We start from the raw sequence: 25,060 nt of genomic DNA on the forward strand, positions 1-25,060 counted from the left end.
GGATTATTCAGACACAGGCCTTCATTATACACATCACTGAGAGAGTAGAGTCAGGTCAACCCCTGCTGGAGAACACACGCCCCCGCCCACTAGTCCAGAGAGAGGGATGAAAATCCACAGGACTGAGGGAAGGAGGAGGCTTCTGGGACCTGCTTCTGCTCCCATTTACTCTTAATTAGGCAGATTTTTTTTTTTTTTTTCTTCTTTTAACGGAGCCGCCATATTTATCGCCGTTTTAAAAGTGTTGAAAAGCACAAGGCCGGGGCCGTTTCAAGGAGGCCAGTGTATCAAGAGGAGCAGCCGGCAGTAAAAGGGATGATGACGCTACCTGCGTTCAAAGGGGTTCATCTTGGACTGAAAGGATCAGTGTCGTGACCTATAGACACATTAAAGGAGTCTGTAATCAGTAATACGGAAGAGTTTCTCTTTTGTGGGCCGACTATAGACCATGAGAGCTCTGTTAAATCAGATAACAGAAACAAGTTATGGCCGAGAGGAAGCCAGGATGTGTCTGGTAAAAAAAAACACAAACAAAGGAGTTCAGCAGTCATTAGGATGTTTTCTTGGAGCGGGAATGGGAGGGAGGAGCACCCGTGTTTTAAGATGGCCGCACCTCTGAGATTTTAAAAGCAAAGAGAGAGAAAGAAGTTCAGAGAGCCGCAGCAGTTGCTCATCAGATCACTCAGTGCAGAGGAGGAACACCGCTTTTCTTCTGCAACTCCAAAAAGAGGAGCGCAGCCTGTTCTCACGCCGCTATCCAGTAGCGGACTTCTGCTTTATACTTATCTCTCCGCAAGGTCACACAACTGGCCTTGTGCATACACAGGAAGATAACAAAGTGACAAAAGAAAAAGGAATTCTCCAGCACAGCATCTCTTTCTGGCCGGTGCACTCTGCGAGCGTGCGAGCAATCCGAGCGGCTACGGTGCAAACTAATCACATTACGGGACCGACAATAGTTAAAAAAATAAAAAATAAATAAATGCACACACGAAATGTGTATGAACTGTAGGTGTTTGACAGCACGGAGTAAGGAGGAGGCGTTCCAGCGGCGCGCATTCGCTACCGGCAACACCTGCCAAGAGATAGATAAAAAGACCTGAGCAGCACAACAACAGCCCTGATACTGTTCCAGGCAACAAACAGACGTTCCTATTAGCACCGAAGGGGAAATATGCAGATAGCGACAACTTTCAGTTCCAGCGACTAAAACTGTGCACCATTGAGATTAATAGTTGGCAGGATGTGCTACGAAAGGCTATAATTCAATCCAGGGGCGTGATAGATTTACGCAGGTGATAAATAACATGAAGACCGGCAGCTATTTAAGAGCCACAGCCACGCCGTTCTGTATTGGATTAATCGCGCCATTCCGAACGCTCCCGTCCGACTTGATCGAGCCCATGATTTACTGGCCCCCTCGAACATTTTAGCGACAAAAATCTGTTTCCCTCACAACTCGATGAGCCGCTCTCCGCCTGAGCCGCTCGTGTAAAAACAGAAGAAACTTCAGAGGGAACAAAAGGCGAACAAACGCAAGGAGGTGAAAAAAAATAAAGGGATATCTTGTAGGGGAAGTGATTGGTGGCTTCGGAAAATAACACACACACACACGCGGAAGCGGGGTTTGTATTTCAGGATAAGCCGCAGAACTAAAAACTAGCAGGACAAGCTGCAAATGTTCAAAGATACTGGAGGAGAAGGAATGTCTGAAAAGAAGGAGAAACTGTTTCACAACTCCATCCTGCGTGGCACTGTGTGTGTCTGTCTGTGTGTGTGTGTGTGTTTCTGGGTGTGCGTTTCTGGGTGTGCTCCAGTCATGTCTGCACATGCAAAAGCAGAGAGGCAGGTATAAACATTCCTGGGACTTAGCGCAATCACTTGGACAAGGTTGTGACAGAGGCTGGGAAAACGAGAGAGGATTTCAAAGGGCGGCGGAGGGAGTGGCGTCTTCAGTATGACTAAACGAGGGACAAGCGGCGAACAAGAGAAGACGGAAAGAAAAACAAAGAGGAGAAGAGGGCTGGAGGACTGGAAGGAGCTGAGGAGTGGCGGCGAGGAGAAACGGAAAAATAAATACAGATAGAGATCTGTCGAGAGGTCAGGGGAGATAAAGAGCGGCGTGACAAGAAGAGAGATTAATTCAGCCATTTCTAACGTCCTCATTATTCCCATGAATGGGTTTGCAGGTGGTGGCGAAGTCACGGAAATGTAACGCTGCTACCACGAATAAAGGCTCATCACTGACGGGGTTTTAACCAGGGATGCGCGTATCAATACTTCAGATCTTTTTAGATGTTGTTCCTCACGTCAAAATACCGATACCAAGCCCTTTACAAAACCATATCAGTGGGAAATGATGGAGAATGTAGAACTAGGCCGCTCTGTCTGCTCCAAAAACAATATATCAAAGTCAGAGTGACTGTTCTTATTTTCATTTTTGTTTGAGAGAGATTTTATTTTATTTTTTAAATGTGATTTTTATCAAATTTTCAGTCGACTTCTTGACGTGAACAGATTATTTTCAATGGCTGTGATTATCTGCATTTCACTGTACCTGTGATAATGAAGATATCGATCTTCATATGACACTGAACAGTATCGATATTGGTATCAGTATTGAGATATTAGCCTCGGTATTTTCTGTTTGTCAACACACACACACACACATACACATATATATATATGTATTTTGCTGTTGCTGATTTTCACAGAGGCGGCAGCTCCTCTTATATACTGTAGGTAAATGCCATTAAAATCTTCAGTCATTTCACATTCAAAAAGCCAGTGGATAAGGGAGGATGTGCTGGAGGTGATAACGCTGCATCAAAAACACCGGTGACATCAGCAGTGGAACACGCAGCCACTTGCAGGACCAGCACCGTCACAGAAACAGTCACTGGTTCTCATGTTCCTGCACAAACGTGATTTTTTTTTTCTTTTGTCTTTCCTTTTTTTTTTTTTTTACCGGTGGTGATAAAGACAAAGACCCACGGCGCTGACATGCTCCGGCTCACGTATCCACTGATTTAAAGGTCACAAGAATCGTGGCTATTCTGAAATCTCACACGAAGAGCTTGAATATTTATCTGTTCCAAAAGCTTCCAGGAAGCGAGATGGGGATGTAATGTGGTCATTTTGTGCTACGAGGGCTGGAATAATTTCAAACGCACCTCTTTAAAGAGCAATGAATATTCACAGCAGCATCCGAACACTCTCCTACAGAAAAAAAAAATCATGTTTGCTCATAAGGTGCCGTTATTAATGCTGTTCTGCGTCTCCCTGTTAGCCTGCACGTAGCTGCAAATGGAAGCGCTGTGAGGACGAGTTAGTGGTGGGTCAGCAGATGTGCCGCAAACAAATCTGCATGTTAGTACGTGTTAAGCCACAAGAGGTTGGGGCACTGTTTGTTTACCACACCGTATTATGCTCCTCAGCTTTATCTGTGGTGTGGGTTTTTTTTTTTTCTTTCTTATTTTTGTCTCCCTGTTGTTATTTTGGAGCTGTGTGTGTGTGTGTGTGTGTGTGTGTGTGTGTGTGTGTGGGTGTAATGAGTGAATCACCGCACAGCAGCAGCAGCAGCTCTGGAGCCAGTGGTCAGACCCTGGGACAGCGTCTGACCTACTTCATCAGGCTCTCAGGGAGGCGTGACAGATCCAACACCACACGGGTGGACAGCGAGTGAGGAAGAGGAGGGAGAGGAGGAGGAGGAGGAAGAGGAGGAGGAGGAGGGGGGAAGATGAGGTGAGCTGGGCCGAAGGGGCTCGGCCAATCCCCCTGCTCCATCTGTCTGCCACATCCCTCTCCTCTGCATATCCTCCGGAGAGCAGAAACGGCAAGCCACGCAGAAACAAATGTTAAGATAAATCACTGCGATCTGCTCCCTTCTCCCCCGGTGACATTTGTATTTCACTCGCTCCAGCCAGGTTCCATCTCTTCTCCTCCAAATATAAGAAACCCTTTACACAGTGAGCGCCCCCTCCCCCCCCCCTCCCCTCCCTCCCACCGTCTTCCATTTTTGTGCTGCTTCGCCTGGCACAACGCAGCACAGAAGAGGCTTTATGGAAGCGGCCATGCTAATGTCTCATTTGGATAATGAGGTGTAATCTTGGCAGGATCTGATCAGCAAGAAGCACACTCCCCACCCTCCTCCTCCTCCTCCTCCTCCTCCTCCTCCTCCTCGTCTCCATCCTCCTGCAGCTCAAAACCCTTCCAAGGTTTCCAGAAGCAGGAAGTTCAAAGATGACGAGAAGCTGCGACGCCGACTACGTTCCTCGACCCGCCTGACAGTACTTCAAGTGAGAGTGTAATAATATACAAGCTATACATGTGTGGCCTTTGGATCTATGAATAATGCAGGCGGCGACGTGCTACGGAGCACAGATTGAGACAGACTCCACCATGACAGGCCAAGACAAACACATTTCACATTGCTGGGGGAGCCTTCGCAAAGTCGACATCATCACGTCTCTTGTCTCTTGTCAGAGAAAAGAAAAGAAAAGAGACAAATGGCTGCACGGGGCGGCACCGCTGTTACATGTCAGTAATATATATATATGTGTGTATGTGGCGCATTGCTCGTTTCAGCCGAGGACGTTCTCGCTGCAGCGTTCTGTTACGACCCAACACGTCCCGCAGTGACGGGCCGACCGTCGTTTCATGGCTGATGAAAATGAATCCCTCCATCAACACCTGCTGTTATTTACAACCGCGAGGTGGGACAGGAAAAGACACAAGACACGGGTTTATAGCGTTTCACGCCTTCTCCGTCAGCTAGCACCAGCTTTCTGTTACGCACTCTCCCTTTATGTCCCACGACGCGCCACTGCTTCACCCTTAATGGGACGTATTTTGTGGGGGATTAATAACCTAAAGTCAACAGGCCATCAAGGTGAGCAGAAGTTAAATTAAACAGGCACAACTGCCAATTTAAATCCATCCACATCCCCCATTTCTTCGGGAAACTGCGGAAAGCGGGGTGCTTGTGAAACGCGGGCTAAAGGATGAACGCGCCATAAAAGGGGTTCTAGATTTTACAGCCTTAATACGAGGACGGTAAAACGTGAGTTATGCATCCAGGGCAAGTTGTAATAAGTTTTCAGGGCAATTAGAACATCTAATGTCAGCTCAGAGTAACATCTTCTGCTCAGTAATTTAAAATTATGCTGAGAAAGCTCCCTCTGCCAGTGCCAACTGCCTTCTGCTGCTTCCCTGCCAACCTGGTGGCAAGCATTCGGATTCATTATATAGACACAGCTAATGCTCCTGACAATGGCCTCGTTTGCTTCCATTGGTTACACGGAGCCGATAAGATTAAAGTGGGATTGGTAAGCAAACGGCAAAGGGAAAAAAAATGGATGTTTTTTTTTTTCCAGAGTGTCATCCCCTCTCACTATCTCTGTGTCCCACTGTCTTTGCGTATCACTGCACTGTAGGACTTGGAGGAGCCCGAAAGTGACAACCAGTGAACATGTGAAGCTGAAGCAGGCTCTTACATAAAGTCATGTAAACAGAGCCCCTCCACCTCCTCCTCCTCCTCCTCTTCTCTAGGCCGTGATGTTTGCCTGGAACATCATTTCTCCACCTTTTCAACTGAATCCCCAAAAATCCAACCAGGCGACGCCCCTCCTCCGGCCACACGGAAATATTTTTCTATTCATCTCATTTTCACCACGAGGCAGCAATATTTTCCTACTCCCAACTTCATTCTCCCATCTATTGCTTGCTCGGGGAAGCGTGAACAGGTGTCGACACCGGCGCTTACGGAAAGGATCCGTCCTCGCGCTTTCTCGCTAAATTGAAGAGAACGCTCTCGCTCCATCCAGTTTGAGCCAAGTGGTAAAGCCCTGTAGCAAAGCTGACTGCACCCCTGCTCTCCAAAAGCAGCTCGGTGCCACAGCTCCGACAAAGCAGGATGAAAGTTAACGCTGCTGAGCCGTAAGGGGGAATCTCGGGAAGGTTCACACGCTAGCTGACCCCTGCCTGATCGGATATCATCCCTCACAGCCGATCCTGCTAATATGGCGGGAATTATGCGCCGTCTTCGAGCTCCGGCCACCGTCTCATAAAGAGGAGCGGTTGTTGTGTGGGAAAATAATAAAAAAAATTAAAAAATCAAGGTTAAAGTGGGTAAACAAATGGATTGTGTAGAGAATGCGCCGCTTCACTGGAGGACATTTTCCCACATGTCGCATAACTGCGCACTGCCAAGAATAAAACCACACATCTCCTTTCTCAGGGGTGATAATGACATAATTGTAAGGCCGTCCCGACAAAAACGGCCATTCATCACGTCTTATTACGCGCTGGGAAGAAATTTAAGATGGCAGCATTGATTTGTCTCGAGCACAAAAAGCCGAGTGTGATGGTGGAAAAGCTGATTATCTTAATGAAAGGCTGATTTCGCTCTCTTAAGTTGGGAAAGATCTTTGCGGTTTAACCACATTATTCAGACCTCTTCCTGTGGCGGCAATATTTTTACAGGAGGGGCTGTTTGGATGACATTCCTATTAGACGGCTAAAAGCTGCCGAGAGTGATTCGGCAAAAATAACTTTCACTGTGAGGCAGTTTAATTGTCTTTATTTTTTAACACGGCCTCTGATGCCTGCTGGTAATTGGCTGATTAATCAGATCTGACGACTTGTCAACTTTCACTCAGGAGATTTCTGAACTGCATGTAAATGAGCGAGATACTTGCTCGGAAGAAGCTCCTCGCACGAAGCTCATTTCTCCTGCTTTAGATCCACCCTCTCTTCACATTTGCACCTCTTTTTTTTTTCTTTTTTTTTTTTCCGAGAGCAAGGATTGATTAAAACAGGAGAGTGGTTCATTAGATTCTGACAAGTGCCACTATATCTGCAGAACACATGTCCTTGGAGGAGGCCGTTTTAGTCCGAGCGACTCGCCGTGGTCGATGGCGCCTCCACAGCAAACCCGAGCTAATTGAAACAAGGTGCTCCGTGGTGCCCCCGCTATCTGCCGGGGCTCCCGCAAATGTGCCCATGAAAATTGAGGAGCTTGATTAAAATGCGCTTTTCCTTAAGTGCTCCATCAGTGGTGCATGTGACGGTGTGAGAAAATAGCTTCTCTGTGATGCAAACAAGTTGTCGTGGACATTTTATCTTCATGACGCCGCACGCGGGGCCGCCTCCCTGGCAGGTATATATATATTGTTGTGTCAATCTAAAAATGAACTTCTAAATGAAAACAAAGCACTCTGCAGGCGAACGCATGCATAATGCAACTAGTCGCGGTGCATTTGGATAAATGTCGGCCTTGATGGTGACAAAACTACGTACAATGGAGCTGTGAGAACCTGATGGATTGCTCAGGTGTCATATTTGTCACTGCTCCAACGTGGTTTACTGCCGGCTAAAAAGACCAGCTACGACGGCTGAGTTACTCTGCGCTGAGAGGCTCTCTGGGGACTTCTGTGTCACCAAACGTTTAAAACGAGCCTTTTAACAAGGAAAAGAAATAATGATTCCATGCTTGTGACCAGAACATAGTCAGCTCTGATAGCTCCGTGAGCCTTGGTCACCTTCCTTTTCTGCAGAGAACCCTTGGCTGGTATAACTGAGGCCCAGCGCTGCAGCCTTGAACAGCAGCCAGCAGTGGGCTCCCTCACCTGCCACGATGCAGCCGGGACCGTTTGAAGCCCTTATGAGGCACAAAAGATGCTCTTTGAAGTTAATGAAGCATCAGCACACTCCTTCTACCTCCGCCACGGAGTCATTATGTGAACGCGGAGCAATTCTAAAAATAAATAAATAAATAAGCAATAATAAAATTGTAGGAAATGTCGCGCCCACCCCGAAGTTCACCTCTAACTGCCTTGTCAACGTAACCAATGCAAACGAGCTCATCTGCATTCACGCAGATATCCCCTCTAGTAAAAGGTTTGCACACATCTTTTTTTTTTTTTTTGTGTGTGTGTGTGTGTGTGGGGGGGGGGGGGGGGTTGACGGTGGTGAAAGAGCCTCTGCTGACACGTTAAGACGGGAACCGGCTTTCACAGCGTCAGCACAAACAGCGCCGAGCGTGATCCCGCTTTGACGTATCCATGTTGCACCTGCGAGAGACACAACGGCGGGACGCCCCCGGCCCCCTGTTCGCTTGCATCCCGACGCGCCAAACTGCACTAATGTTTCAACATCAACTCCGGATGTAAACCTGCACGTTTGACGGGGGCGCCATGTTGCAGCCGAGGCTCTGAAACCGAAAACCGCGCTTCAAGGAGGAGTCTCCCTTTAAACTGTCACTGTTACTATGGGAACTGGCAACACGCTTTTTTTAAGGCTTGTATAGTACCCACTGGGAATGTATTTTCACGGAGTCAAAAACGTGCAAACCCAATGTGCACAATGTGTTATTAAAAAAATATAATAAAAAAAGTAAAAAGAGACTCAACAGTCGATATCTAGGAGATGTTTTGCCATTAATGTAGTTAATGTAACTCCAAACATCAAGTTACTTTAGTGAAAGGAGAAGTGACAATCAAGTTGTCAAGAGGAAGAATTTCAATAATTAATGTATAATTACATGCGGCTTTAATAACTAAGTGTGTTTATTACTGTGAATGTGCAGAGTGGCAGAAAAGACCCACTGCTGAGAACAAACCGCTTCAGAATCAGTCATTACCTTTTCTTTAGCCTCTGCATGACTCTAAATATATATCTATGTAGAAAAAAAAACTGAACAACAGACTATACTTGGATGTTGAAGTCAAATCATGTGCCCTCGCTTTTCACTCAGTAAAAATCTACACGGACGAACGATGACAATAAACAGAACGACGACTGGGACGGCAGCAACGCGGTTTGTTAATTTAAGGAATCAATTTAAAGGCAGAAATAGAAAATGACTCTGGTGCCTTTGTTTTGTGGGGGAGCAGTACATTATACCAAACACAATAAGTCAACACAAGCTGGCGCACAGTGATTTCCTGACAGCGGATTACTTCCACACTTTCCTGTTTGATAAGTAAGACCAATTCATGCACTTGTGAGATATCTATTATCACCCAGCTGAGCCGCCTACGTGGTCCACTCTGACAATGCGGACGAAATGACATCACATCCTTCAAAGCGGCTTTGTTTTCGCTCTACCCTCACAGACAGGGAATAGCTCACTGAAAGAAGAGGAAGCAGGAAAGAAAAAAAAAAAAGAAGTATGCAATGATACTGTACGGCACAGCTGTTCACTTCACACCAAGCGCAGCGCTCCCAGAGACACGACATGAGTCAACATGCAAAGCGATGCAAGTTAGAACACTCCGGCTTCCCAGAAACCAGCCGGCGAAACAGAAAGAAGGGGAAAAGTCTTTCCAGTCTGACCAGATCAAAACTGCAACAGTGTCCCGATACCGCACACGCACAGCTGCAACCAATAGAGGCAGATCCCCACATTTGTAGCATGTATAGCAAAGCAAAAGGGTCTGGTATGTATTGTAGCCGGGGCTTTGACTGCAAAATATGGTCTCCTATGGATGAAGCACCCAGAGGAACCACAGTGCGTGTGTGCCAACAATTATGTGGAAGGCAAGGGAACTGAATCAGTTTTGTTCAGCATTTTTTTTTATTTTTTTTATTTTGTTTTCCCCAGAAGACAGACGAAGAAGAAAAAGAAGAAACAGGAAAGACAAAAGAACGACGTGCGCGAATGCAAAAGAGGTTGTTCGGAGAAACGTGAAGCCAGAAAACTACGATCAATACAGTACCCTCACCTCAAACCCCCCAATTTCCTTGATGTTATTTTAGGCGCGGATAATAGACCTGCTTCATATTGCATCCCACACATGTGCTTGGATGTGAAACGGTGCAGGGTGGGAGGAGGCGGCTGTTCTCACACTGTGGATGTGGATGTGTTGCTCTGATGCACAAAGAAAGCCCCCCTCCTCCCCCTCTCCCCCAACCCCTACTCCTCATCTAACCTGCCACACTGTGCAGCAGGGTGCCGCACAGCTAAGGCAACCCGGGATCCACATTGTACGTGGGCACGAGAGTGTTTTCCATCACCTGGTGTGTGTGTCTGTGATTTGATTTTTATTTGGGCGGAGGGAGGGACCTGCCGCTCCCTGACCCAAATGTTTAGAGGGGTTACTGTATTGATGAAGCCCATGCCAGAGTCGGAGAAACAGAGACACCGACGAGGTGAACCTACCTGTGATGTTGACGTCCACGATGCCGGTGCGAGTGCCGATGCCGTTGGTGGCGTCGCAGACGTACGTCCCGGCGAGGTCGTAGGTCACGGGCCCCTTGAAGAACAGGGTGTTGTTCTTGATCTCCACGTTACTGGGCAGGGAGCCGTTCAAGCTGCGGCGTGACACACAGAGAGGCAATAATGCAGACACCGTAAAAGAGGCAGAATTACTCCCGACCGCCCAAATAAAATAATAAAAAAAATAAAAATACCTCACTCCCAGACGCAGCAAAGCAATTCAGAGTGCATGAAAAATACAGTCTCCAGTGGCAAACAAATCTGGATGTGCGCGCGTGTGTGTGTGTGTACGTGTGAGATAAATACCAAGAATATTTGACAGCACTACATTTCAGCCATCATCCATCAAGTCCAAACAAAATTATGAGGACAGGGAATCCCAGCAGGTCCGAACAGGTAAGATATAGTTGACGCTCGAGGACACAGGCATTTTTTTTTTTTGCCATGTGGAATTCAAAACAGACAGCGGTAGAAGGGGTAGGAAGGGGAGGAGGAGGAGGTGGGGTGCAGTGCAGGAGGGCCGCTGCCTTCCTCAACTACAGCACAGCTCACATGGCTGAACTCAAAAAGTGAGGGGAGCTGTCAGGAGAGGCAGCTGATCAAGTGATAAAAGCGTGAGCCTACCAAACACGAGGGAGGGAGGGGTGGGTTTGAGGGAGGGGGGTCTGGCTGTCACTGAGAAGCTCACTTCTCCAGCCCGAGGTGTTTGTCTTTATGGTTCACTATCTCCTAGCCCGTTCAGACTTGCTCGCGTCCTTTGATCAGGTCAGCGCACACACCGACGCTCTATCGGACTCTGGACTCTTTTTATCGGAGGCTGCAGGCTGGAAGGGGCGACAATTAGCCGTTTCCCGTTGCCTTCCTCTCGATCTGCTTCATCACCTGCCTCTGAATGGGCCCGGGTTAAGTGGAGTTAGAAAACACAACTGTGACAATATTAAACAGCTCTCTCGGTCCCACTGTGGCGAGCTCCAGGTTATTTTAGTTACTTTACACGATAAAGATGCTGCGGAGATCCCCCTCCAGCGCTACTGGGTCAGAGAACACCGAAAACAGTGCTGTGCTCAATTTATTTTAGCGGGAGAAAAGCTAAATAATCCTTCGGAGGCGCTACTGTCGCGCCATTCATCACGTGTCATTTACAGCTGACCCATATGTGGTTACAGAACACATCTCAAATAAAACACCACAAAAGCTAAGAGTATTTTTTTCTTCGCAGCAAACTGTCCGTAGTTCAGATCTAAAGTAATAGAAAGAGCCACGGCTGAGTTGTTTTTCATCGGCCACCTCGGCGAGGCAATCGCAATGGAGCTGCAAACAACCCTCAATACAGTATGTCACGATTCAATAATCAGTTACCTTGTGAGCCTCTATCAAATGCTGAGTTCTGCAAAGCCCAATTGATTTGCTGCAAAATGAAAGGCTGGCAAACTGCGATTCATCACAGATTCTGCCGCGACCAGAGATGTCTGCATTCGTGTGAGACATTTGAATGTGTGTGTGTGTTCGGAGCCCGAGGGCCAGCGAAATGAAAGACTAACAAACAGTTTGAAAGTGAAAGACTCTTTGATGACTACATGTGCATGTGTAGTGTGTGTGTGTGTGTGTGTGTGTGTGTGTGTGTGTGTGTGTGTGAGAGAGGGGACAATGTATCAAGCCAGACATCGACCTTTTAAACTTTTAAATGCAGAATATTTAAATGTGCTTTTCAATTCATAAAATATAGGTTTTTACATAATTAACAGGATCATTCACATCGACAACGGGCCACTGATTGGAAAAGATTATAATATTCATTAAAAGACGAAATTCTTTTTGCACAGGTCCTCTCGCAGGACAAATTGTGAGACTGCTCTCTGGACTTCAAACTAACGACTGGCATTAAAGAAGTAGTTTGATGTCTTTGAAGTGGGGTTGTATGAGGTACTTATCCACAGCGAGTGTATTAAATTAAGTAGATGGTGGTCGACACGCCTGCAGTTTGGAGAAGCAGAGAGGGGTACCAGCATGGAGGCGAAGCGATGGACTGATGTGGACAAGGTCAGCAGCGAAATGGATTTTAGCTAAAACAAGAACCAGCTTAACAACTCAATATCAGTTTAAGATAATTAGTTTCTTTACTCTGCTTGGTACAATCTCTTCCAATGAGGGAATGAAGGAATTGCATTTTCATAGACCACCAGACTCCACTGACAAAAGCAGTCATTTTACCTCACAGAATACAGGAGGTGCATGGTCTTACCATTTCCTCCACCAGATAGTTAGTTAGATAGACAGTCAGTACGCAGTATTGTGCGACTTTTGGTTTATTAACACGTAACAGAACATGTTAAAACACCACAGTCACAGTCAGTGACAGACACACAATCTGTGAGGTAAAATGACTGCTTTTTTCATTGGAGTCTGGTGGCATTAAAGTGAGCAATACAACAGCTTGAAGTTTTCAGATGGTGAGTTCTCATATTAATTCCTTAATTAACGGCCAAAAACAACGAGCATATAGCGTAACATTATGATCTAATATTGTGTATGTCTCCCATGTGCCTCCAAAAGAGTTGTGACTCATCAGACATGGGGATGATTTTAGTTGTTTTTTGAACTGCTTTTGCGTGTGTGTCAGGCTGAATCCTGCTGGGTATGGCTGGTCTGGTCTAGGTGTGGACTACATGTCTTAGTAACATCAAAACAAATCCCAGGTCCAAAAGTTTCCCAGAAGAACACTGGATTGTCTCAAAACGGTTCAATGTTCTTCTCCCGTTAGTGGTTTTAATGTTGTGGCTGATCAGCGTATATATCTATAGATATAGTATATATACCATACCCTTGAACCGATATTGATTTTTTTCTGCAGACTGAAATACGTTTTGCTGCTGACCCAGTCTCTGGTATTTCATTGCTCAGGCTCCCTGCTGATACTTTTCTCTCTCTTTAAGGACGCCGTTGCTTTCTGACACTCAACTCTAACGAGGAACGTGAAATTCAATCCTCTCGCAGAATCCCACAGACGGGATTAGCGATGCTCAGTTTTTGTTTACGATAAATAGGAGTTGACGTCAGCCCCCACAGGCTCCGTGATGGACGGACTGGCTCTACCACGTCTTGTGGTTATGATGCTTCCGTTTAAAGAGCCATTAAGTAATCTGCGCCTTTTATCCACGGCTATGAGAGAACGGAAGGAATTAGCCGACAGTTGTCTCGTTTTCACAACAGAGATAAGCGAGCTGGCTAATTAGAGCGGAGTTTGAAGTAATCACACTGTGAAATGCAATAATAACAACAATAATACTGCTTTTTATTTATACAATCCTTCACTTTTGAGAGAACGCATTGTGGAAAATTGCTTTTTGCTTTGAGGAGAAAGGAAAAACTTAAGTAAGGACACCACGATGAGCTTATGATATTATATACTGATAAAATATATATATATAATGCTATCATATATATAAGTCTTGAGCCATCTCTTCCCTAACCTTACATCCCTCTTTTACTTCTCAACTCTCTACATTGTACGCAGCAATCCGAGGACGCTCATACAAGCAAACCTTTCAAAAAAACAAACAATAAAGTTCGATACAATGTTTTCCTAGTCTCTGCATTTTCAGCGAGGCTCCCAATTAACCTATTTTGAGAAATAGCTCCGGCAGTGTGCTCTAAGGGAAGAAAAAAATATATCAAGACACGCTCCTCAAGGACTGTATATATGTCAAGTCAGAAGGAAACGAAAAAAAAAAATTGCAGATGGAAAAAATAAAGATTCTTTTACACACACACACACATATATATATGTATAACTATAACTGCCCCAGTAAGTAGTGCACAGCATATACAGCTGATTGGCTTGGAAGTAACGTGCATCCGTATCAAAGACTATTTACTTGGTTTTGGCTACACCCCTCGTGCTTGTGTGTGTGTTTTTGCGACGCGAGCCCTGCCAGCCTGTTCCGGATCGTTCTGTCACAGCCTTGCGCTGACCTCCACAGCGGAGCCCAGGGGAACCTTCACAACAGATTTGGCATCTCATTTTCAGTGCAGCAATGGCCGTCCTCTCCTATCCGTCAGCGCAGCGCCCTCGTCTTTCTGGATCACATCTCCTCACCCTGCTCCTCCTCCTCCTCCCACTGCTCCCTTACTATCTCCTTAAATCTCCCTAAATCTCCTATAAAATGAAATAAAATAAAAAAAAAAAACAAGCCAATCTTGTGTTTCCGCTGCAGTGTTTCTGCCATGAAAGCTAAATCTATGTATAAGAAGGAAAAGTGTGTGTGTGGGGGGCCTCATTAAAATCCAACAGTAGTCAGTAGAGTAGATACAATGAGTGCACAATGGTCTATTAATCCACATTCACTCAAGTCCAGTGACATGTTTCTCAACCTTGCCTTCACTGAGCAATTAAAGGACAAATTGCTACATTCATCCTCCACTTTCACCACATAATACTCGAATTTAAAACCAAGACTCATTTGCTTTAAGTTCAAACAGCTGCGCTGCCTTTTTCAGCTTATTTATTTATTTAAACTTGTCATCTGAACACACTGGAGGGTTTGATCCGTACAAAGTACAGCGAAAACCGTCGCGCGCGCCATCCCGCCCGTATCTCAGCGGCCATGTTTGTTATCTTGGCAAGACCAACGGTCCCGAGATTCCTCAGAGACAATCAAACCTGGGGTTATTTAGAAATTCCCCACAACCCTTGAAATCGTGTTTGTATCTCTTATTTCCTCTTCCTGCGTATTTGCAGCGATAGCCTCCGAGGCAGAAAGCCTGATGTGAGCCCTGTGGTATGCAGCCTCAATCTGCCCGGCTCTTGCTCCTTCAGCTGCGGGGCCTCGAGTGTGTTCGTGTGCGTCAGGGACAAACCGCTGCCTCCCTGTCCTCCTGAGAACACAGCGGTACTAACAATGACGCTTTGCTGCCCCTCTACCTGCATACGGGTCATCAGACTTCAAAGCGAAAACCCCCCAAAAGCAAAGCAAAGCGCGTTCTGTTTGCATTTATCTCCCTGTATCTGTGACCATCAGGCAGATAGGGGTGTGTGTTGCAGCTGTAATAGCCCCCATTGTGCTCTGCCTCAGGTCCTGGCCTTATCTTCATTACACGTTTTCTAAACAAACAAATAAACGGAGACACATTTCTGAAGACGATGAAGGAAGCTGGTGTGTTTTTATCTTTAAAGATTACTTTCTTGTGTGTATATATATATATATATATGTACACGCCTCGAAATAAACAAGAAGTGCAGACTCCATTCAACTAGGCCATTCTGTGAAATTGCCTTCCTGCTTGGGAAGGGCCTCCAAGAAAACGTAACCCCCCCTCTCCACCCCCCCACCAGAAATTGAACATGAGCGAAACAGTATGTAGCCTCGCTGTCTTGTCCTCTGAGCCTTAAGGGGTTTCGTTACGGTTTAGTCAGACTCACAGTTTCCACTGGTAGATGGTGACAGGGGGGTTGGCGTCGGCCCTGCAGGTCAGCTGAACGTCCTGACGGTTCAGGTACCAGTTTCCGTCAAACCCTTCGATCTTCACCTCGGGTTCGTCTGCAAGAAAAAGCGGAGACGTCAGTTCACCCACCCCGGAACATAATCCAAAAAAAAAAAAAAAACTCTGTGTCACCGTTCTTCTGCCGAAGCACAGCCGCAGTTTAGCAAAAGGAGATTAAAACAGTTCCCTTCATCCACATGGGACATCGTTTCTATTCTTGTGTTGAAGTTAAATCCTCCCTATTATCTAGAGTTGCCTATTTTTAGCTTTTACACGTTGACACTAACGTCAAAGTTGGGTCTGTGTTCAAGTCAAGGGATCACAGACGAGACGAGGTGTTGATTGAAAATTCTGTAAAAATATTAAAAGTTAGCGAATTAAAAATAAACGATAAACGGTCCTTACACTGCACGTTGAGCACCACGCTGTCTGCGATCCTCTCGGTGCGGTATGTCACGATGCAGGTGAGCTTCTGCTTGTGGGTCTCGCGGCTCGGCGTCACCACGTAGTTGCTCCGCACCGTCACCGTCCCGTTCGGGTTGCGGGTCTCCTGGAACGTGGCTTCGCCCTTCAACCTGGTGTCCCACTTGATCACGCTCGGGGGCTTCCCGTTGGCCGACACGCAGGTGGCCACGGTCATCTTGCGCTTCTGAGACCTGGCCACGATCGTGGGGGTCGTCAAGGTCATGCGCGTCAAGGGCCGAGCTGTAGGGTCAAAAGACAAAACCTGATTAGCGTCAGGCCGTCGACAATCAGAAATGAATTAGAGGCTGACATGAAAATAGGTTCGGTCGTCAAAGCTAAGCCGTGGAAACCACTCGCCCGCCCAGTCGTCCAATTTGAATCCTCTGTGAGTTGCCATTAGCAATCTACTCTCAGCAGATCAAAAGGCAGGCTTGAGCAGGAGCGAATGCGCCACTGAATGAGATAGGCCATGAAGAGGCCTCTTTGAATGTGGCCGCTCGGTTATCTGCACACGGGTTCCCGAGCCACTGGAGCCTGAACAGTCCCGCGAGGCTGAGTGACACAAACTGTGGACTCGGAGCTGACTAAGAAGAGACTACTTAAGTCAAGTGCTTTTTCTTTTTACCGGGACTCAATGGAGAGCAACTCTTAATTTCTAATTAGCTCCCTAATCAAAGTCGGCGCACAACCTCTTCAAAGCTGCAAATCTCGAGCATTCCCCCTTTTTTCTTTACCCCCCCTCCCTCCCTCCCTCCGCGAAATGATGAGACTATTCAAGCCAAATTACACACTCTGAAGAGGTTTTATTGATTTTCATGTCACCTGCCATTTTTATTGACCGCTTTCTGGAGCAGTTTCCTCTTTTTAAAAAAAAAAAAGAAAAAAAAAGAAAGAAAAGTATCTAGGATTGGTGTTAAACAACATGTCAATAATCACGCTGTGAGTCGGTCAAAAAAGATTTTCACAACATGTTACTCTGCGTCAAGGTGGAGTGAGAGGAGGCTCGCGGACCCGACCGCGACAAACCAATCGCAGGCGTGTTGACTGTAAACAGCATATTTATACTGTGAGCTTCAGCGCACTGAGAGAGAGCATCTGGTTTGAGGTGTTCTAAAAGAATCCAACCTAGTTTTCCCAAAAAAAAAAAAAAAAATGCCTGCAGGAAAGCACTACAGCAGAGCAGAGCTGTAAAAGTTGCTTTTATTTAGCCTTTTCCTTGACTGGAAGATGTCAGCTTGACCCAGCGTTATCTGATTCACAAAAATGTTTTGTTGCTGCCTTAAGACAAAGGGAGACCAAATTTGGGCGACGTGTGCTACATCCATGAGATTACTCATCAGACAAGCAACAACACGTTTGAGGAAATAACCCTAACTGATGTTAAGATGTCGAACCTGAGTTCTTGGCTCACGGTTTGTTTACATAGTCGTTGATCTGCAAGAGTTACACAGTCTACTCTGTATCTTCGTCGTTGAACATGCGATCTCATCTCTTTCCGTTGCTACCCGGAGAAAGCTACGCCAGATTTGGAGATCTCAATTTTATTCAATCACAATAAAAGATCACGTTTCCCTTCCTGATGCTGGGAAATCTATTACTTCACTCAGTTCAAAGCCTCCATGTAATATGGTTGTTATGCTTTCTTTAACGTTCAGATATACATGGTATTCACCAGCAAACAACGCCTTGGGGAAATTAACGCCACCGTCGAACGTAAATGCTGATGCAGTGACACGCTTTGGATTTAACAAGGCTAACCTGTGTGTTTGAGGCAAGGTGCAGGGCAGCGTCGGATGTTTTACCGCTTCTGTGGAGATAATCAAGCCGCGAAAACAACTTACCATACACGGTGAGGTTGACCATGTTCTCCCGGTTCCCGGCAGGAAACGTGGTGTACTCGCAGATGTAGGCGGCCTCGTCGGACAGCTGCAGGTTGGAGAACATGATGGTGGTGTCCTCCAGGGACGGGGTGCGATGGCGCACCGCCGCCTGCTTGAAGCTGACCCGCTCCTTGAAGGGCGGCAGGACGGACACGCCCAGGGCCGGGTTGGCTATGGCCACGTTCTGTTTGGTGCCATTGAGGAGCTTCTGCCAGGTGACCTGGGAGATCTTCACCGGCGGGTTGCTGTTGATGAAAATGCAGCGCAGCTCCACTTGTGAACCCACGAAGCCAGACTTGCTGGGGTCCATCTGTACCATCTGTCCACTGCCAGCTACAGACAAAGAGAGGACGGAAAGGAAAAAAAAACATTTAATTAGAATTAACAAGTGTTCGAAGCCACGCACGGGAAGTTCGGTCAATAGCAAGTACATGCACCGAAAGTCAAGGAGTCAATTTAGCCTCCTAGGTAGTGCAGGCACGCAACACTCACAGTCAAAGTCATGGATTCAACCTAACACAGCCCTATCCCACAGACACGTCTGCTCCCTGTACATCAGCGTATAAAGTTGGTGGCGGCCGTGTGTTACGGCTTCTGGGAGTTGTTATTGTCACAATGGGAACATCCATACAACCCGGGTCTTTGTCCGCGAAAATGTACCGTTTCTGATGAGATGGGAGGGCCGAGCGGGAACCAATGCATCACTAATGAATGAGTGCGAGGGCAGTGAGTTGGAGCCGAGTCATCGCCTGCTCAGCTCTCCTCCACCCACCCAGGCAACACGCAGGGTAGCCCATTGTAATTTTAATTACTTTTTACTCGCAAATACTTCAATGACCGCCTGGAGCTCCTATTAAAAGAAACAATGTGGAGTCCTGTGTAAGCACTCAAAACAATGAGAACACACACATTAGCTTTATTAAAAACCCCAGTAATTACCTACCTCTGCCTCTCTATCTAAGCCGAGTTTGGTAGCAGAAAAAAAAAAGAGGCCAATTAGTAAGGAAGGACCTTCAGACTCGCCTGTGGCTTAGTTTTTCATGCAAATATTGACCTCATGCTAAACGTGTCAAATTCCCTTCTTTCTCCAACTCATTTCTTTTTATTTAACGTTAGAAGTTCACATCCTTCAATTCAATTTTCCACCCTGCTCTTCCTGCTTTATCTGGAAGTGGAATAATTAGAAGCAGGCCGACAGAAAATTAAGCGACAACAGTATTGATAGCCTTTTAATTACCAGTCATTAAGCAAATATGCCAAACATTAAGTGGCTCCAGATTCCCCAAAAGTGAGGATGTTTTTCCTCCATTTGATATCCCTGTAAACTGAACGTCGTAATCGATCTGGAGATGTCACCTTGGTCGATGCTGAAGCTCTCACTTCCTGTCCTTTTTTTTTTCCTTCTTGAATTTAAATACAGAAAAACAACTACAACTTTGATTCACACTGGATCTAGTGTTAACAACGAGCGCAGTATAAACAGATGTGTCATCGCAGGGCTTCCCATCACAACGCGTCTCCGTTATCTCACCCTGTGATTTACGCTCCTTATCCAGGTGAAGCCCGATGATGGCCCATTTCCCGGTCCGACAACCCCTGGCTGCGCTCGTGTTTACGACCAGCCGCAGCTGTAATTACCTCTCATGGATAGACGAGGACCCACAGGAAGAAAGACTGAAATTCCTCCGTTAATCACATTGGACTCATAAAGTCACCAGTGAACCCAGTCATAAACGGGGAGGAAATATGCCGTGGCCTCGAGTGGAGAACCGGTGAACTAAACACATCGCGGAACAAACACCGCGGCTCTTTAACGGCATCAACAATGGTGGATAATCGCTGCCTTTAGAATTAAAGTTTCCACAGGGGGGGAGCTTTAAAACGTGCACAAACTCACAAGAGAGAGATCCATTTCTGTAAAAGCTCACCGAGAACGATATCTGATGCAGTCAATCTTTAACTGTACAAGAATGCGAAAAGTGGGGGGAGGAAGGAGTTCGGGGGTGCGTGCAGGGTCTCAAGCTGTCTTGCAGCGACTATTACGCTAAGATTTTTCTAGTAAAAACTGTAGGAAGTCAGCCGAAGGACATCAGGGCACAAAAACACGAAGAGAGGAAATGGTGCAGACTCCGGGTAGAAGACCATTAAGATTAACAATGTATTTTTTCCATCGTTCGCAGCGGGCGCACAACTCTCAGGTTGAATGGCTTATGCAAGAAAGCGATGCATTATGAGAGAAAGGCAATTCTGGGTATTGTTATGTGCTTTCACTCAAATACTGCCTTTGCTGCCTACATCAAATCATATTAAAAAAATGGGGAAAAAACAAAACAAAACAAAGCGACAACCTTTTGAAGGTACTGAGAGCACATCATCTTTCATTTCCTTCAGGCCACATCAGCACGGCCGCCCCCCCCTCTGTAGAGATTTAAACTTGGGGGATTTGAAGATGACAGATTGATTTACTAATACAGTTTGACAGAGAGGACTGGCAACCTTGTCATGTGTACCTCGAGAACCACCTGTGTCCTCGCGCACCTCGGGGCAAAGCTTTACTCCATTTTATCGCAGCTTAGATTACCAGTTGTGGCAGCGATAGTATGATATTTTTTGAAATAGCAAACACAATTTACTGTGTGACAACACTAGTTAAAGTTTAATCTTAAGTCGGAGAGAAGTGGGGGTAGCTGTGTGTGCAGAGGGGACTGTAAAAACGCATAAATATGTACCTGGCCAGACCTCACCCACTTCACTTCTAAAACAATACTGGCAGGGGTCGGCCATGCGAGAAGCTGCCGCCCCTCCCTCCCTCCCTCCTTCCCTCCCTCCTCTCCTTTTGAGTCTGATGTTCCCAACCCAGATTGAACCGAATAAACAGCAGCTCACGCAAATGGAAACCAGAGGAATAGGCATAATTACACAGCCACAGAGCCCAAATCCCCTCCGTGAAGGGCCAGGGGCGCCCACTGGGACCCCATTCGCTCAAGGACTGTAGGAGTCCTTGGCTGAGCACACAGCAAAGCTGTAATTACAGACTACACGACAGAGTGGCAAAACCATAGAGGAGCGGGCTCGTATATATCCGAGAGGCATTGGGGAGGTAGAGTTAAGGAGTGGGGCAAAAACAAAAGGAAGGACAACAAAGAAAAAGTGACAGGCGAAGTAGTGGAGATGCAAAACCGGGGAGACGGAAAACAAAGAGGAGGGCGGAGCTTTGGGAAGATTTGTAGGTGTGTTACGGGTCCGGCGTTATCTCCAGCGCTGCTGCTGTTGCTTTGTTCTCACGCTGACAAGAGGGTGACGGAGGGGACAGTCATGTTCCGCTGCACCTGAGGCCAGGCACTGCCTTAAGTCACCGGGCGGAGAGAGGAGGCTTATTTCTGTGAGAACAAACAAACAAAGCCCATAGCACGTCCAAGCTGGCAGGAATAAGAGTCGCTTGATTCACACCAGGTGAGCTGACTGGAACCAAAGGGGGACATAAGGGGCGCTATTAAAACAGCTGCCGCACCGTCTGGCCTTACACCGATAGCGCAAGAGCTACGCGCCGACCGCTCGGCTGTAATAAGATCCGGCCTGTCAGGCAGAAGAGGAAAAGTGTGTTCCTTTGTGTTGCGTGCATATGGCACCGAGGACATTGTGCAGGAGAAGCCGCGCCGGATAACAGCCTTCAGTCAGACGGTCTCGTGGACAATGTCCGAGGAAACACAAAAAGCGCAGGGTAGACTTCACTTCCAAAGAGTTCAGAGATCACAGGAGCCCGAAGTCTGAATGTAGCCGCATTAGCCGCTTTATATCCCCAGCTGGGAAAACAAAGATAAATGCTAAAGCAACAATCGATTCCTCTCGGTAACAAATCAGAACGAATGAGAAACATTAACATTCAATATTTGCCTTTTCTCTCCGCAGTGGAGGAAAATAAAGTTTCTGAGTCAAGATGTGTTACGTTTATCAGTCCCAGATATTCTTCTGTGCAACGTTTAGCCAGACTCACTCTGCATATAAAACAACAACAGCTCCGTGAAACTTGAAATCCACGGTCCCATCTCATAAATCCCACCTCTCTTTTTTTTTTAAATTTATTTGGCAACTCATCTCACGATTGACGTAGCGCTCTTGTCTTTGGGGTTTTTTTTAGCTGAACAGGCCAACAAACCATATTTCAGAAGGCAATTATTGGCCCTTTTGGCATTACTTGGGCAACGCTCATCCAGAGAAATCCATTTGCGCTCGAGTCAGAAAGAGTTCAGAATAATTCACCTCGAGCCGCCGCGGTGTGAAGGAGGCGAAGATTAAATGGAGCCGAATGCATATTTTAGAAGAAGCGCTCATTAATGTCTTCTATTTAAAGCCGCACCCGGCAACGTGGCACGCCGTCAGTCCCGCACGGCAGCGGGACGTCTCCGTTTGAAGTTTTGAAGACTTCAAAAAACCCAAAGAAACGTGTAACGTTCTGATGCCATTGAGCCGCATCTTACTCGGATCTAAACGACTTTTGAGGGGCGACGTTTTGTTTTGCCGCCTCCCTCGGAACGGGGGAAGGCTCTCCGCCGACCCCCCCCACCTCCTCCACACCCCCGTCCGCACACTCTGAATAAATAGGTCAAATGTAAGTTTCGCAGGGAGACACGACGGGCTCATCCAGAGCTCCGTATTTTTGGTGTAAACCTCTCGCCAAGTGCAGATTTAAAGCTTATCACATGGAGACACATCATCTCCTCCTGCGTGATACGCTTCGGTTACTCCACCGCTGCTTAAGTGGGATGCTGATAGATAAAACATGGCTTGAGCCACTCGGGATAATGACTGTTTAATGCAGTCCCAGTTCCCACGGCGATGGCACAGGCCTCTGTGCTACCCTATTCATGACCACACATGGGGTGTTTAGGGGGAGTCCAAATCCATGCCCACATACACACACACACACACACACACACATAAAAACCCTCCCATTAGCTCCTTGTTTATTCCCCTGGTGGAACATTTTCCTCCTGTATTTTTTTTTTTTTTTTTTTTCCTGTTTTTGTTGTCGGTGAGTAATTTAGAGCTCATCCAGTGGCATTTTGCTTATGTTACGCAACAAATAGATTTTTTTTTTCTTGGCAAAGTAAATGATGATATTACTCTTTTTTTTTTATATATACCTGCAGACAGAGCACGTCTGCCAGAAGAAGAAGAAGAAGAAGAAGAAGAAGAAGTCTGCTGCTAGTCGACTGTGGTCACTCGGCATGTATTATGAATTTATTTTAATCCGCGCTCAGACTCTATCTGACGGGGCTTCAGCCAGGACTCTTGGGTAAACAAAGGTGTACCTGCCAAAGCAGCTCTTTTTACCCTCTGTTTCCCCAAGCAAACATCCAACTACAGAGGCAAGTGGAAAAAAAAAAAGAAAAGAAAAAACACGCCGGAACAGATGGTTAGTAGACCTGTTCCTAATTTTCCACTATCTGGTTCAAATTTGAAATACTCTTTTGTACAACACACTCGTTCACTGAGGACAACGTAACATCTGCCGCGCTGTAAATGTTAATGATTATAGGGATTATTTATTATGTCAGGAAACGTCCCAATCTGGGGGACGGCGCCGCGAAAAAAGCGCTGCGAGTTTCATTTTAACTACGCCACGCTGGTCTGTTTGTCTGAGGAGTAATGACGTGTTAGCGCCGTATGAAATTACAACTTTCAGGTCAGCGGCGCGTGGCATCGGGGCTACTCGGCTGTGCGCACCGATTCTCGCCTAATGTAGCGGCATCCGTCGTTTCCGGGGTACACGGGAGGGAAGGAGGGACACATGCACTCACATGCACACACACATGCACACACACACACACACACACATTTCCTCTCAGTAGCTTTAAGGCATTTCAAATGTCAAGGGGATGCATCTGTTCGCCCGCAACGGAGCTTCTCATCTTAGTTCAGCGGGATAATGACTCATCCTTGAATGAAACACTACTACAACCATTTTGATTTCAAAGAACCACGTCCGGATGACAAAGTGGAGTCTCTTAATGCCCTTTCGGGAACGCCTGGACGTCCTCCTCTTTGCATCCACATTTACATCGGGGAAAACGGGCGCCTGTGGATTTTCTGTAATTAATTCCCCTTTTTTTTTCTGCCTCCCTTCCTTATTCTATTCTAAAAGGAAACGGCTGGAAGCGAGCTGGGGTTTTAGTTGTCTTTGACCGAGGCAATGACAAAGCTGGGCCAAAAATAAGGCTTTTGCCCTACAGAGCGAGAGTGGGATGAGAGAGAGAGAGAGCATAGCATGTAGGGAGTGTAAACACAGTATCACAGAGCTCTGACCCTCCTCCCTCTCCCTGCAGCTTAACTAAACAAGGCCACCATGGTTTCGGTTCTACGACACAAAACAAACAGAGCTGACGTTACCTGGCCAAATGACGAGATGACATCACCCGCTGATATCAGATAACAAGCAACCGTCAGCAAACAAATGGCCGGCTACAAGCAAAAAAGAGCCAATGCCTCACCTGGTTAATGAATGACAGCGGCCGTTAACAGCTTTGTGTGTGTGTGTGTGTGTCTGGCTGGGTGTCTGACAGAGCGCCCAAGAGCAGATCCAGGAACAGGGTCTAAAAGCGTGCTATCGGAAATAAAATGTTATAACGGCGAGATAATAACTCGCTTTATCAGACGGATCTCAAGCCGAGACACCGGGGAGCACTTTCACGGACCAGACAATTAGTCAACAAAGCATCTCATCTCCAGAATGGGTTCGGCGCTCGCGATGATGCACGCCGGTTATTTTTCAATAATGCAAGAGTTTCCCTGGGCTTTCAAACAACGGCAGCTGCTGGATGTCTTAATGGGAAAGGGCCGATCAATAAATAAAAAAGGGGGCCACGGGGCGCGCAGCGAAGTGATGCATTATGCTCTCAGACAGGCCGAGTCACAGGTACAGGCCCGGGCCCGGAGCGACGACAACGAGGAGGCGGAGGAGGAGGAGGAGTTATGAGGTGGGGTTACATAAATGTGATGCAGAGGATTTTGGGGA

At 46.7% G+C, this 25,060-nt stretch overlaps 1 protein-coding gene across 5 annotated transcripts in view; it reads right to left on the reverse strand.

Moving 5' to 3' along the window:
* Positions 1 to 25,060, reverse strand: part of nectin1b (nectin cell adhesion molecule 1b) — a 155,125-nt gene that overhangs the window by 85,655 nt on the left and 44,410 nt on the right. For all 5 annotated transcript variants that reach the window (XM_047593845.1, XM_047593846.1, XM_047593848.1 and 2 more), the window contains exons 2-5: positions 18,007 to 18,378; positions 16,106 to 16,405; positions 15,639 to 15,756; positions 10,163 to 10,314 (exon numbers count right to left, since the gene is read on the reverse strand). In XM_047593845.1, the coding sequence (XP_047449801.1) occupies positions 10,163 to 10,314; positions 15,639 to 15,756; positions 16,106 to 16,405; positions 18,007 to 18,378 (942 nt within the window). The remainder of the gene's footprint in view (positions 1 to 10,162; positions 10,315 to 15,638; positions 15,757 to 16,105; positions 16,406 to 18,006; positions 18,379 to 25,060) is intronic.

Source organism: Mugil cephalus, chromosome 9 (genome assembly GCF_022458985.1).
Source record: "Mugil cephalus isolate CIBA_MC_2020 chromosome 9, CIBA_Mcephalus_1.1, whole genome shotgun sequence".
NCBI classification, from domain to species: Eukaryota; Metazoa; Chordata; class Actinopteri; order Mugiliformes; family Mugilidae; genus Mugil; species Mugil cephalus.